Genomic DNA, 15,700 nt, shown 5'->3' with positions numbered 1-15,700 from the left:
GAAAGAGTTTTCTTATGGTGTTTAAGGCTTGTAATTGAAGCTAAATGATGGGGAAAATGCTTGGAGATGATAAAGTATGAAGTTAGGAGTATTTTGAGAGAGAAATGAGGGTGTAGGTATGAGAAAATAGAGTGAAGAAATGGTGTTCATTTATAAAAACATTTTTAGTTTATAAAGAAAGAAAAGGATTCCTAATTTTGTTTTCTTACTAATAATTCATACTACTTGACAAATTCTAGTTACCTCATATCTAGGGCAGTAATAATGTTGATTAGGATGTTGATTTGATGTATATATACCAATAGCAAATACGTATAGAAGCTGGATATTATACGGGTACATATACCCTAGATATACGTATAGAAATCTTGAGGAAACGGAACGAGAATTCAAATATAGCTATCTTTTGTGAATATACTTATATTGTTTTATGTATTTAAGTCCTTAAAAAGTGATTAAATACATTATATATACGATACATGTATAAGCATTATAGATTATAAGTATATATATCAAAGAATGTTACGTATAGTTATCGTTTTGAAAACTTAAGTTAGTAGTTTCAAAATATTCTTATAACTCATTGTCATTAGTACACAATGAGATGTTAAACCATCCTTAGATCATCTTAAATATATATAAATACATATATATACACAAACGTATAAGTATCGTATGTTATATAGTTCGTGATATCATCGGTCATATTGGACGGTCAAACGTTGTGTAAAACTCTTTTCAAAAACACAAGTCTCAACAATTTGGATTGCTTATCATGTTGGTATGGTTTAATTTATGTAAATATTAATCTCATAAGTATAATTTGGTCAGAAAATTCCGGGTCATTACATAAGACCAGATCAGTAACCGATGAAACATTGAGAAAACGGACGAAGGCGAATCTAGATCCCTTTTTTGAAAGCTTCCTGGCAATATAAACATCAGAAACTCTGCCGTGTTTGGAACAGATGTCCCGTATTTCTTTGGTTTCAAAATGAAGGGGAAAGTTGGTAACGTAGATCGTGGTGGAAATTTTGTCTAAGGATCGGTGATCAGGATTAGATATAGGAGGCATATTTATGAGTAGGAAACTATTCCGACCAACAATGGCCGGAGATTGGTAATGGATCACCGACCAATATCTAGTGTGAACACATTATAAGTTCATTTATAAATTGAGTCAGACCATCGAACTAATACTATAAAATCTAGTTAACAAATTAGATGCATAATCAATCAACTGGAATTGAAAGAGGAACTTAAATTTTCAATTTCAATATGTTGCTAAACTAAAAACCTAAAATTACCTTTACCTCAATTGATTAGAGAAAACATGTTAGAAATAAGAAACTTCAGTTGAGTGATTGCATTATGAATTGGCTTCTGATATTGATTAGAGAAAACAGGTTAGAAATAAGAAACTCGATAGGTTTCTTCTTTCTAATAATTTTATCAACTCTGTGCCTAACTTAATTGGGCGGGTCTTGCCAAATTTATGGTCAGACCACTGTCTGATTGTTATCTTTGTTGACTACTTGAACTATGGGCCTTCTCCTTTTAAACTATTTGCTTTTTGGTTCTTATTGGATGGGTTCAATTTGGTAGTTCGAAATGTTTGGTTGGATCCTCACTTGGAGCCTGATTGCTATGGTAAAAACCCTTTTATCATCTTCAAAAACAAACTAAAGTTTGTCAAGTCCAAACTCAAAAGCTGGTACGTGTCTCAATCCAATTCGTTTTGTGTAGAAAAGAAAAACTTGTTGGATTCCATTGACTCTGTCGACGAAGAGCTGGTTAACAGAGGAGATATTATAAATCTTTCTAGCTGTCGTTTGAATGCGTTGAAAGACTTAATGGTGATCGATAAAAGAGAAGGAATGAATATGGCTCAAAAATTTAAAAAGATTTGGATTTCTCAAGGAGATGAGAATTCTTCATTATTTCATTCGTACATTAATCGAAAACGGAAAAAAATGGCAGTTTCAGGGGTGCTTTCGAATGTTTTATGGATATCTTCTCCTGATAGTGTCAAGAGCTCTTTTCTTGATTTCTTCAAAACAAAGTTCAAGCATTCTAGTAATGTTAAAATCAAAAATCAAAGCGTTCATCTAAAAAAGCTTCCTGTTACTTCAGCCATCGATTTAGAGAAACCTTTTTCTGAGCTCTAGATCAAAAAAGCAGTTTGGGGATGTGGTGATGACAAAGCCCCAGGGCCTGATGGGTTTTCGTTCTGATTTATAAAGCAATATTGGGACTTGGTCAAAGAGGATATTCTTGCTTTTGTTCACAACTTTCACTCGTCTGGTTTCATCCCTAAAGGTTGTAATTCATATTTCTTCACTTTAATCCCCAAGATAGACATCCCGCTATATGTTAAAGACTTCCGCCCTATTAGCCTTATCGGGATTCAATATAAAATTTTAGCTAAACTCTTAGCTAATCGTCTTTCTTTGGTTATTGATGAAGTTATCAGTCGAGAACAATCTGCTTTTATTAAAGGTCGTCAAATTTTTGGACGGTCCTATGATTATTAACGAAATTCTAGGATGGTGTAAGCGAAAAAAGAAAAAAGCCATGCTCCTTAAAGTAGATTTCGAAAAAGCATTTGATTCGATAAGTTGGGATTTTCTTATATCGATGCTCGATCTTCTTGGTTTTGGGCGAAGATGGATTCATTGGATCAAAGGTTGTCTAAATTCTTCCTTCGCATCAATCATTATTAATGGGAGTCCGACGGATGAATTCAAAATTGAACGTGGTCTTCGCCTATATATATATATATATATATATATATATATATATATATATATATATATATATATATATATATATATATATATATATATATATATATATATATATATATATATATATATTCACCCCCTTTCTCCATTCCTATTTATTATTTGCATGGAGGGGCTCCATGTTGCTCTAATGGATTCGGTTAATCAAAATATCTTTAAAGGCCTCTCGGTTGGTGATCAAAATTGCAAAGTTCTTATATCTCATTCCTTCTTTGCGGACGATGCGCTTTTCATAAGTGAATGGAGTGATTCAAATGTTACGAACCTTATTGATATCTTGAATTGCTTTTACTTGGTGTCGAGTTTGCATATTAACGTGCATAAATCCAACCTTCTAGGTATTGGCATTCCTCTTGGTGAAATCAATCGAGTGGCTTTGAATGTGGGTTATAAATCGGCTTCTTTTCCATTTTACTATCTCGGTATTCCAATTGGGGCCAACATGAGACTCATTGAGAATTGGAAGCCCATTGTTTGTAAGGTTGAAAAACGTCTAGCGACTTGGAAAAAGAATCTGCTCTCTTTTGGTGGCCGTTTGACTTTGATCAATTCGGTTTTGGGGGCCCTTGGTACATATTATTTATCTTTATTCAAAGCTCCTAAAAGTATTCTTAAACATCTTGAATCTATTCGATCCCATTTTCTTTGGGGTGGCTCTAGAGTTGAACGAAAAATTCATTGGGTCAAATGGAGCGACATCCTTAAATCGAAAGATAAAGGTGGTTTAGGAGTTGTTAGTTTTGATTCTCTTAACAAAGCTTTACTTTACAAATGGAGGTGGCAGTATGTTAAATGCAAAGGATGGCTTTGGGTATCAATCATTCAAACGATTCACGGAGTTCAAATGGATGGTCTTCACCCCATCTTAAATCACTCGGTCAGAGGTCCATGGGCATCTATAAATCGGTTCTTTCATGACTTACATTCTGAATTTCCCTAGCTTTCAAATATCCTATCTATTAAGATAGGTAATGGTCTCGACACTTCATTTTGGTACGACATTTGGTTAGGTGACTCCCCCCTTCGCACCAAATATAACCGTCTATATACTCTAGAATCCGATAAGATGTGCAGGGTTGCTGATCGAGCAAATGCTAATGGATGGACCTGGGCTTGGAGACGTGCAATTCGAACCGGGGCAGAAGCAGATCAACTGGCAGAATTTAATTCTTATATCAGCAACTTGATACTGAATGATACAACTGATTACTGGGTCTGTCCAAGCTTACCTAATGAATCATTTTCTGTTAGTGGGTTTCGTAAGTTGATTAACCGTGATGCTATGGGTCAGTGGCCTACTCATTGGTGCAAGATTGTTCCTCCCAATATAAACTTCTTCATATGGCGGGGACGTCTAAATAGGTTACCTGATAAATGTAATCTGATAGAGAAGGGTGTGAATCCCTTGGATCTGATGTGCTCTTCATGTTCTACACGGGTGGAAGATCTTACTCATGTTTTTTTCGAATGTGATATTGCGACTCAGGTTTGGTGCCGTATTGCTTCGTGGATAGATATGTTTCTTCCAGTTTGGCAATCCGTGGAAGATCTATGGCAGTGGATTATGTTGACCTTCAAATCTCCTTCGAAAACGATCATTCTGGAATCTATATGTTATGCAACGCTTTGGACTCTTTGGCGATTCATGAACGGCAAGATATTTGATCCCAACAAGTTCAAGAAATCTCACATTATAGACTCGATTGTATTATCCTCTTTTGATTGGCTTTCATCTCGTTATAAGAAAGCTAATCTAAATTGGAATGTTTGGTTATTGAACCCCTTAAATTCCTTGTAATTTTCTAGCTTCTCGCTATTGTTTAATATATAAGCCGTTTAAAAAAAATAAGTACAATGTACTTTTGGTAGTACATGGTAATAAGTACTCTCTTGTATCTATAAATAGGGAGTTAAACTCTTCTTGTAAGACACACAAAAACACAAGAAACACACAACAAATCATTGAGAAAATCATACACTAGTAAGTAGTAAAATTGTGAGTATAGTTGTTCAAGTGGAACATTGCAAACCATAGAAGGAACTTAGGCCGTGAAACTAGAAAGCCTTCCTATTGGTGATCGCTTTCCCGATCGGTGATCTAAACGTCGATCCTACTCGTTTTCGCTGCTCGTATTCGGTATGTCTCGAATCTATTATTTGTACAATATTGGTATCAAGAGCCGTGATGTTTATTTCCTGGTCATATGCTAAGCTTTCCTTCATTATTTTTAATTTGATGGTGCATGACTTGTAATTTTATTATTATTATTCAACTCATGGGTATGTTAATACATAGACTTCATGAGTCATAAATCGAAATAAGATTTTGTAGTAAAATTTTTTTATTTCATAAATATGTGATGACATATGATGATATTTACAAATGCATCATATACAAAGACCTTTCATGAATTAATTATGCAGTATAATAAATATACAAAGGTACATATGATTTACATTCCGAAACTTCCGTTTGCAAGCTAATTCAATAAATTCATATGAATAAATTCAAATACAATGATTTTATTTTGTCATATGGTGCATACTCCATATATATGTGCTTAAATTAAAACCTTTTGTTCTCGTAAATATTTTTTTATGTGTATTAAAAGTACATTTTTATTGATATGTTTGATGGAGTATACTTGTACTTCGGAGGTGCTAGTTTGCAATACATGACTATTACAATTATGTTCAACATATTTTTATATAATGGTTGAAGATATTGAAAAGATAAATATCATTGAGTACGTAATTAATTGTTTAACATGTAGACATTATTATTACAATGGCGATTATCATTTTTTTTAAATGAATATGGTCCATGATTTGTTAACTTTAGTTATTTTTATTGCGGTTAATATGAATATGTGCATTTGGATAATTAATATATATATATATATATATATATATATATATATATATATATATATATATATATATATATATATATATATATATATATATATATACTCTTTGTTGTTTTTTTTAAATGCATGATCATCTATATAGAACTGTTTGTTAATGAGAAATGTTTCTCATTTACTTTTGCAAACGTTTCCTAACTCTTGGTATTCTTAATTACTTTGTAATAATTACTTTGTAATATTGTAACCGAACATTAAAATCACATATTTTTTAATATCCGAGTAGATGCCTATTTGCATGCTAGTACAAGTTGATTTTTTAGTGATTGATAAGTTGAGTAGAAATTATATGTATACATTGCTAATGATATCTTTTATGTTTTCGTAACATTTCAATTAAGTATGCTATAGATAATAATAATCACTATATCATGAGTATTTTGTACTACATAGATCATTGTTTATGAGAACACTAATATGAATTGATATGTTTTCAAAGTTTGAAATATGGTACCGAAAAGTCGTGCCAATTTGGATTTATTGGAACTTATAATCTTGTATATATTATTATGTTAATAATAGTTTCATAATAGGTTTTATGGATGATAATTGGAAACATAGTGCCCTTTTTTCTCTATAGCCTATGATGACCTATTATTAATAAAATAATATAGTAGAAAGGTGATTGCATATTTGGACGGATATAACTAACCTTGCATAATTATCTTTAATAAATGACTTAGTATTCAATCATAGCTTCCGCATCAAAGAACATTGTTGCTGAACTTAACAAGGGTGTTAAGTTGAATGGTGACAACTACGAAATATGGAGCATGAAACTCGAATATGTGTTGGAAGATCAAGAGGCTCTTGTTGCTCTTACTCAATCAATGGAAGTACCTGAGGTGGGTGATACAGAACAACATAAAAAGGATGCTGAAGTGTACATCGCTTGGAAACGTAAGAACACCATTGCTCACATTACGTTGCTGAGCAGCATGGATGATGACATCATGCGTGATGTTTGCAAGTATGAACTAGCAAAAGATATGTGGAAAGCATTGGCTGACAAGTTTGGTGCAACCTCGGTGACCAAACTAAGATCTCTCACTATCAAGTTTGACCAATATAAAAAGAAGTCTGATCATACCATGAAAAAGCATGTCAGACAAATGTCAAACATGATAAGTGAATTGAGAAACGCAGGTCATGTTCTTACTGATGAACAACAGGTTCAAGCTATGATCTGTTCCTTGCCTCAAACTTGGGAGCAAATGAAAATGCATCTCACACATATTGAGAACATCAAGACTTTTGAGGACTGTGCGCGCCATTTAGAGCTAGAAGAAGATCGGATTGAGGCCGGTAAGTCAATCACTGAGGTGAATATGGCGACAAGCTCTAAAAATGCTTTTGGGCATAAGCGCAAGTTTCATTACCATAAGGGTAAAGAAACTTATAAGTCCAACAAAAGGCCAAACACCAATCATCGTGGCAAGGGAACACGTCCCTCCAAGAAGGTGAACATTGCAAAGGTGAAATGCTAAAATTGTGGCAACAAAGGGTATTTTGCTCATGATTGTCCTGAGCCTAAAAAGGTATATTGTAGTGACCCGTCCAAATCCATCTGGACGAACACTTCATTCATTGATTTCATCGCGAGGTTTCGACCTCTATGTGATACGTTTTGTAACATTGCATTCGTTTGAAAAGGTATTTCATAAATGAATATATAAATTCCAGGTTTTTAACATCTGATAATTCCTACGTATAGACAATCACCATTTAAATGGTTTACAATAATACATCTGTTGACAATACAGTCAAAATAAGGTACATGGTAATGGTTTGGTGAATGCAAGTTTCTTGTATATAGCATGTATGACTCCCAGCACATAACTTGTATCACGTATAAGCATACAGCGGAAGACTTCTAGAAACCTGAGAATAAACATGCTAACAAGTGTCAACACAAAGGTTGGTGAGTTCATAGTTTTAATATTACACATAATCCGTATATCAATGTGGATTACAAAAGTTCAGTTGTTTTATCCAAAACGTTTATCAGGTTTGTGAGTTAATGTTTCACATCATCTGTATATAAAAGTAAACCATAATGTTCCAATTGTTTCATCCGAAACGCTTATTAATAGGTTTTACATAAAAGGTGGATCACAAGATTTCAGTTGTTTCATCCGAAACGTTTATCAAAATATTCTACGAAATTGAGCACCCTGGTAACTAAACTTAACGTATATATAATTTGTACCCTTTGTATAATCATCTTAATAATACACGCAAACCAACGTGTACGCTTCTCAAATAGCATACGTCTGTTAAAAGGCTAGTGCTCTAGCTCGGACGGGGATATCAAGCCCTATGGATCCATATACTACTACTCCCGCCCACCAGTTCTTATAACCGGTAGTTACTAGTTACCAAAGATAAGAGATTTTCGGTTCAAACTCAGTGTAGAATTTAGTATGTACTTGTATTCATTGCTTTTAAAATAAAGTGCATGTATTCTCAGCCCAAAAATATATATTGCAAAAGCAATTAAAAAGGGATCAATGAAACTCACGCATATAAATCTAGTATTTTCAGTATTTATAAACAGTCGCATGTATTCTCAGCCCAAAAATATATTGAGTAAAAGGGATCATATGAAACTCACACATATAAATATTATATATCGGTTAATAAAGCATTTGCATGTATTCTCAGCCCAAAAATGTAGAGAGTAAAAGGGATCTTATGAAACTCACTGTTTAATATTGATATACAATATTGTAGGAAAGCACTTAGACGCATCGGAGATGATAAACACGAGGTTTGCTTCACAAAAATATCCCCGAACATTACCCATAACCTCCTTGGTAATAACTCATATTTTCCTTAGCTCTAGCTCGCTTGGAAACTCGTTTTGAAAATTACTTGGACAGCACTTCGTCTTAATATTTTATGTACATTATTATTTTTGTATTGCAAAAATAATAACACTAATAATAAAAATAATAAGATTAATAATAATAATAATAATAATAATAATAATAATAATAATAATAATAATAATAATAATAATAATAATAATAATAATAATAAATATTATACGGAGTAATATATATTTGAGTATGTGTGTGTGATTTTTCATTCGAGCAAAACACCTGAATTTATAGTACCTGGCCTGGAATTCCCCTCCATGCGATTGCATGATTTTGTAGAAGGATTCCCATGCGATCGCATGGGCTCCTTTTCCAGCTCACAAAACTTTTGTATTTTTGTTTGTCGACATAATAAATAAATATATAATATATATAATTTAAATAATTAATTATATATTATATTAAATTCACATGCATAGTTGATTTGTAATTTTAGTTCCAATAAGTCGTACGTCATCACTCGACTTATGTCCCGGTTCCGGTTTTTCGAACGTATTTTCGTACGTTTAGAAAACTTGCATTTTACGTTTCGTGACACGTACCTTTGTCAAAATATAGACTTAAACTATCCATAAACTATGTCACTCAAAGTGTATCTTATACGTTTGAGTGTTTTGCTCATTTACTTCTATAAATCATCGTTTCACTATTTGTTAAAATACATTTTTAAAATAGTGTTTTACTGTAGCAAAGTTACTGTAGCAGAATTGAAGAATGTATAGTGTAACATATTAATGAGGAATTTATATATTTCTAGGGTATTACCTACCCGTTGCTGAATCAATTTTTACTGTAGCAATTCACTGTAGCAAAGTCAATTTTACTGTAGCAAATTAGTGATTTTCGAAAACACTGTAGCATTTTGGGTACTGTAGCAATTTGGAAATACTTTAGCAAATTAGTGTTTCACTGGTTCATCTTAAACGTTTTAGTTAACTTATCTAAATATCAATTGAATCAATAATCGAATGTTATTATCGTTTACTAAATAACTTGAGATCATATATATTCAAATAGATATATAAACCAATAAGTTTAATGTACGGTATCATTTTCATAACACTTTGTTACGTTTTCAAGTTATAGCATATGTATCTATTTACATATAATTGTTCGCGAATCGTTGAGAACAACCGAAGGGTATTTGAATAGTTCAAAATTTTGAGATTCAACTTCATAGGCTTTGCTTATCGTGTCGAAATCATTAATCATTTAAGATTAAGTTTAAATTTAGTCAGAATTTTTCGGGTCATCACAGTACCTACCCGTTAAAGAAATTTCATCCCGAAATTTGAGTGAGGTCGTCATGACTAACAATAGAAATGTTTTCATGCCGTATATGTGTTGGTAAATAGAATTTTATCACCATTGAATAATACAGATAAAACAATCCGATTACTCGAAGCGTATGAGAGAAGTTATCGTAATAGAGTGAAATGGAGAATAGAGATGCGTCTTATCTCTTGACGTAGTAATGATTGATTTCCGGAATTTAAGGAATAGAAAATCTTCATAATCTAAATAAGATTTGATTCTTCAGAATTTGCGGAAATTAGGATTTTCTTTGATTAAATGTGTAATCTGCCTTGGTTGCTATGTCTGATATTTCGCTATAAATTGACCTCTTCCATTTCATTTATTTTCATCACTCCTACTTTCTTTCCCAATTAATACATTCAAAAGATTGTGAAAATGCTCAATCCAGTTCTGGTTCTTGACCTAATATTGACGTTTGCCACAATCATCCTTCTTTTCCAGCTCCCACCAGAAGAATCTGTTTATTTCTATTATGCTCTAGGGATTGTTGTATTTATCATTCTCCCGTGTCTTTATATTGCTATACGCATTGATATACACGGTTTGTAAATTTCGGGGTTGTTATCGGGCTTATATTCTCCATTATATTTCAATGTCCCTACTTCTGTTTTCTATAATCATTGTCATTCACAGATAATACTCCCTCCTATTTGCTGCGATTTATACTCCAATTTCTATTTCGGAGCTTTGTCCCTTCGTTTCTTCTTCTTGCGATTAGGCATCTCTTGTAATGGTCCCGAATTCATAGGTATACATTTCGGAATGAACATAGTTAATGTTCTAAGAACGTAATCGTAATGGCACGATCTTGATTTGTCAAATTACCAGAATATCCTGGAAAAGACCGAATCATCAAGAAATATTTTCTTGATATTTTTGAGATTAAGTAGGATACAAGAGTCGTGTAACATGGCACATGATGATGTTATAATCTGTGAATCATCACGTTCCATTAGAAACTAAGCATGACTTACTGTAATATAATCTCGTTGATCAAGTGTCATTATATTATACTAACTCATGCTTCATCTCCTAACACTACTTCAAAAACATTCTTATTTTAAACTGGAAAGTTTCAGAAATTAGAAACTAAAATAGTTTCTTTTATGATGTAACACAGATATCGCAAGGAGAAAATTGATTTCCGATAAGAATGATTATGGAATTATCTCCAGAAATATGGAGGATATTTATAATGAAAGATACGATGATATCTTAGAATTTCTAATATCAGAGGATGATGAAGAATATTTGTTCGTAACGGATTTTGAGTCAGGAGCAAGGTATTCGTTAATGACTTCAGCAGATACTGAATCATTTGTATTCTTTGAAGGCAGGTTTAGTCTTTGTGATTTGTCCACAGCCTCCTTCATGGTCTGCTCAATCCATTTTCCAGTTTCAAACCTTCTCTTTTTCTCAGCTTTACCACTATACTATTCTTTATCATCAAACTTTTGACTGTTAAGGTCGTTTACAGTTTTTGCTGCTTCATCAGCATTGTTCCAATTTCAGAGAACTAGTTTCATAGTTTGGGGTGTTTTTCGGAAACTTCAGATTCGAAGTATGTAAGTCCAGGAGGTAGACGTTATATGTACACATATAACTGTTGGTGTAGAACTGCTGCAAAAATCGAGACGTAATGATTGATGATTCCCGGTGTGTGGTATAACAATTATCGTTACAATGCGATAATGAGTACATAATCAGATTTCAAGGTATATATAGTGATTTCGGAGAGATTCAAATTACAGAGTGACGGAGTCGCTGGTACATTTACTGCTAATATGGTGGGATATAAAAGGTTCCCCGGTAACAACAATAGAAAGGGCAATCGTATATGTCAAGGTTTAATTAAGGTTTATCCAAATGAAAAGTCAAAGTTGACTTGTTGTAGTTGTGACAAAACTGGATACTTGAAAAGGAATTGTAAGGTTATTTTCAATAATAAGAATGCCGAAGGATTTATCACAGATACGTGTTAAAGTTTTACTTAGGTTTCGAGAGCTTTCCAGATGTATGATTATAAGTATAAATCTTTCTTCGTGTAGTTGGTTCGTCTTCTCGTTCAATCTTGACTTGGATTCTGATCTGTCGAAATCAGAATATGTAATTGAATGAAAATGGTTATTCTGCGATGAACAGATACGTATATCTATAGGTTTGAGCAGTATAGTTAATGATTGCTGAATCAGAATTGAAGAATGTATAGTGTAACATATTAATGTGGAATTTATATATTTCTAGTGTATTACCTACCCGTTGCTGAATCAATTTTTACTGTAGCAATTCACTTTTACTGTAGCAAATAGTGATTTTCGAAAACACTGTAGCATTTTGGGTACTGTAGCAATTTGGAAATACTTTAGCAAATTAGTGTTTCACTGGTTCATCTTAAACGTTTTAGTTAACTTATCTAAATATCAATTGAATCAATAATCAAATGTTATTATCGTTTACTAAATAACTTGAGATCATATATATTCAAATAGATATATAAACCAATAAGTTTAATGTACGGTATCATTTTCATAACACTTTGTTACGTTTTCAAGTTATAGCATATGTATCTATTTACATATAATTGTTCGCGAATCGTTGAGAACAACCGAAGGGTATTTGAATAGTTCAAAATTTTGAGATTCAACTTCATAGGCTTTGCTTATCGTGTCGAAATCATTAATCATTTAAGATTAAGTTTAAATTTAGTCAGAATTTTTCGGGTCATCACATATATACACTCCAATGATCAGCTCTTAGTAGCCCATGTGAGTCACCTAACACATGTGGGAACCATCATTTGGCAACTAGCATGAAATATCTCATAAAATTACAAAAATATGAGTAATCATTCATGACTTATTTACATGAAAACAAAATTACATATCCTTTATATCTAATCCATACACCAACGACCAAAAACACCTACAAACACTTTCATTCTTCAATTTTCTTCATCTAATTGATCTCTCTCAAGTTCTATCTTCAAGTTCTAAGTGTTCTTCATATATTCTACAAGTTCTAGTTACATAAAATCAAGAATACTTTCAAGTTTGCTAACTCACTTCCAATCTTGTAAGGTGATCATCCAACCTCAAGAAATCTTTGTTTCTTACAGTAGGTTATCATTCTAATACAAGGTAATAATCATATTCAAACTTTGGTTCAATTTCTATAACTATAACAATCTTATTTCAAGTGATGATCTTACTTGAACTTGTTTTCGTGTCATGATTCTGCTTCAAGAACTTCGAGCCATCCAAGGATCCATTGAATCTAGATCCATTTTTCTATTTTTCAGTAGGTTTATCCAAGGAACTTAAGATAGTAATGATGTTCATAACATCATTCGATTCATACATATAAAGCTATGTTATTCGAAGGTTTAAACTTGTAATCACTAGAACATAGTTTAGTTAATTCTAAACTTGTTCGCAAACAAAAGTTAATCCTTCTAACTTGACTTTTAAAATCAACTAAACACATGTTATATATCTATATGATATGCTAACTTAATGATTTAAAACCTGGAAACACGAAAAACACCGTAAAACCAGATTTACGCCGTCGTAGTAACACCGCGGGCTGTTTTGGGTTAGTTAATTAAAAACTATGATAAAATTTGATTTAAAAGATGTTATTCTGAGAAAATGATTTTTATTATGAACATGAAACTATATCCAAAAATTATGGTTAAACTCAAAGTGAAAGTATGTTTTCTAAAATGGTCATCTAGACGTCGTTCTTTCGACTGAAATTACTACCTTTACAAAAATGACTTGTAACTTATTTTTCCAACTATAAACCTATACTTTTTCTGTTTAGATTCATAAAATAGAGTTCAATATGAAACCATAGCAATTTGATTCACTCAAAACGGATTTAAAATGAAGAAGTTATGGGTAAAACAAGATTGGATAATTTTTCTCATTTTAGCTACGTGAAAATTTGTAACAAATCTATTCCAACCATAACTTAATCAACTTGTATTGTATATTATGTAATCTTGAGATACCATAGACACGTATACAATGTTTCGACCTATCATGTCGACACATCTATATATATTTCGGAACAACCATAGACACTCTATATGTGAATGTTGGAGTTAGCTATACAGGGTTGAGGTTGATTCCAAAATATATATAGTTTGAGTTGTGATCAATACTGAGATACGTATACACTGGGTCGTGGATTGATTCAAGATAATATTTATCGATTTATTTCTGTACATCTAACTGTGGACAACTAGTTGTAGGTTACTAACGAGGACAGCTGACTTAATAAACTTAAAACATCAAAATATATTAAAAGTGTTGTAAATATATTTTGAACATACTTTGATATATATGTATATATTGTTATAGGTTCGTGAATCAACCAGTGGCCAAGTCTTACTTCCCGACGAAGTAAAAATCTGTGAAAGTGAGTTATAGTCCCACTTTTAAAATCTAATATTTTTGGGATGAGAATACATGCAGGTTTTATAAATGATTTACAAAATAGACACAAGTACGTGAAACTACATTCTATGGTTGAATTATCGAAATCGAATATTTCCCTTTTTATTAAGTCTGGTAATCTAAGAATTAGGGAACAGACACCCTAATTGACGCGAATCCTAAAGATAGATCTATTGGGCCTAACAAACCCCATCCAAAGTACCGAATGCTTTAGTACTTCGAAATTTATATCATATCCGAAGGGTGTCCCGGAATGATGGGGATATTCTTATATATGCATCTTGTTAATGTCGGTTACCAGGTGTTCACCATATGAATGATTTTTATCTCTATGTATGGGATGTGTATTGAAATATGAAATCTTGTGGTCTATTATTATGATTTGATATATATAGGTTAAACCTATAACTCACCAATATTTTTGTTGACGTTTTAAGCATGTTTATTCTCAGGTGATTATTAAGAGCTTCCGCTGTCGCATACTTAAATAAGGACGAGATTTGGAGTCCATGCTTGTATGATATTGTGTAAAAACTGTATTCAAGAAACTTATTTTGTTGTAACATATTTGTATTGTAAACCATTATGTAATGGTCGTGTGTAAACAGGATATTTTAGATTATCATTATTTGATAATCTACGTAAAGCTTTTTAAACCTTTATTGATGAAATAAAGGTTATGGTTTGTTTTAAAATGAATGCAGTCTTTGAAAAACGTCACATATAGAGGTCAAAACCTCGCAACGAAATCAATTAATATGGAACGTTTTTAATCAATAAGAACGGGACATTTCAACGAATACAATAACATATGATTTCATCGCGAGGTATTGACCTCTATATGCGACATTTTTCAAAAACTGCATTCGTTTTTACAATACAAACCATAGCTTTTATTACAAATACAAGGTTTAAACAACTTAATAATGATTATCGTTTAGCGATAATCTTAGACTTACAAACTTTACATGTGATAATAACAATACGACTTCCAACATTTTTTACATTACAAATCCTCCGATATGCAGTTTTATTTTTGACACAAATATGCATACTCAAGATCTTGCTTAAATTCAACATGTTGCAGCGGAAGCTTTTAGTTATCACCTGAGAATAAACATGCTTAAAACGTTAACATAAAGTTGGTGAGATATATGTTTAATGCCGGCAGCGTTATAAATATAGACCACAAGATTTCATATATAAACGTTTTAATAAAAATATTCTAAGTTGTTGAGCACTTGATAACCATACTTAACATTTAATCAGCGTCGCATATTCCCTTTATTATGAAATCTTACTACACCGTA

The 15,700-nt window shown here is 32.2% G+C and overlaps 1 protein-coding gene across 1 annotated transcript; it reads left to right on the top strand.

Moving 5' to 3' along the window:
- The first annotated feature begins 1,123 nt into the window (after positions 1-1,123).
- Positions 1,124-2,168, top strand: LOC139889976 (uncharacterized). Its single transcript, XM_071872885.1, has 2 exons — positions 1,124-1,147; positions 1,398-2,168. The coding sequence occupies exons 1-2, from the start codon at positions 1,124-1,126 to the stop codon at positions 2,166-2,168; spliced, it is 795 nt and encodes a 264-aa protein (XP_071728986.1).
- The last annotated feature ends 13,532 nt before the right edge of the window (positions 2,169-15,700 follow it).

Source organism: Rutidosis leptorrhynchoides, chromosome 2 (genome assembly GCF_046630445.1).
Source record: "Rutidosis leptorrhynchoides isolate AG116_Rl617_1_P2 chromosome 2, CSIRO_AGI_Rlap_v1, whole genome shotgun sequence".
In the NCBI taxonomy this organism is placed as follows: domain Eukaryota; kingdom Viridiplantae; phylum Streptophyta; class Magnoliopsida; order Asterales; family Asteraceae; genus Rutidosis; species Rutidosis leptorrhynchoides.
This window is presented reverse-complemented; position numbering and strand designations above follow the sequence as displayed.

What these genes read in the sequence shown, in the direction of transcription:
- LOC139889976 (XM_071872885.1), top strand. Translation starts at nt 1,124, where the DNA reads ATGGATCACCGACCAATATCTAGT. An exon ending in ATCACCGACCAATATCTAGT is followed by an intron (nt 1,148 to 1,397) that starts GTGAACACATTA and finishes GATATTGATTAG; the next exon opens with AGAAAACAGGTTAGAAATAA.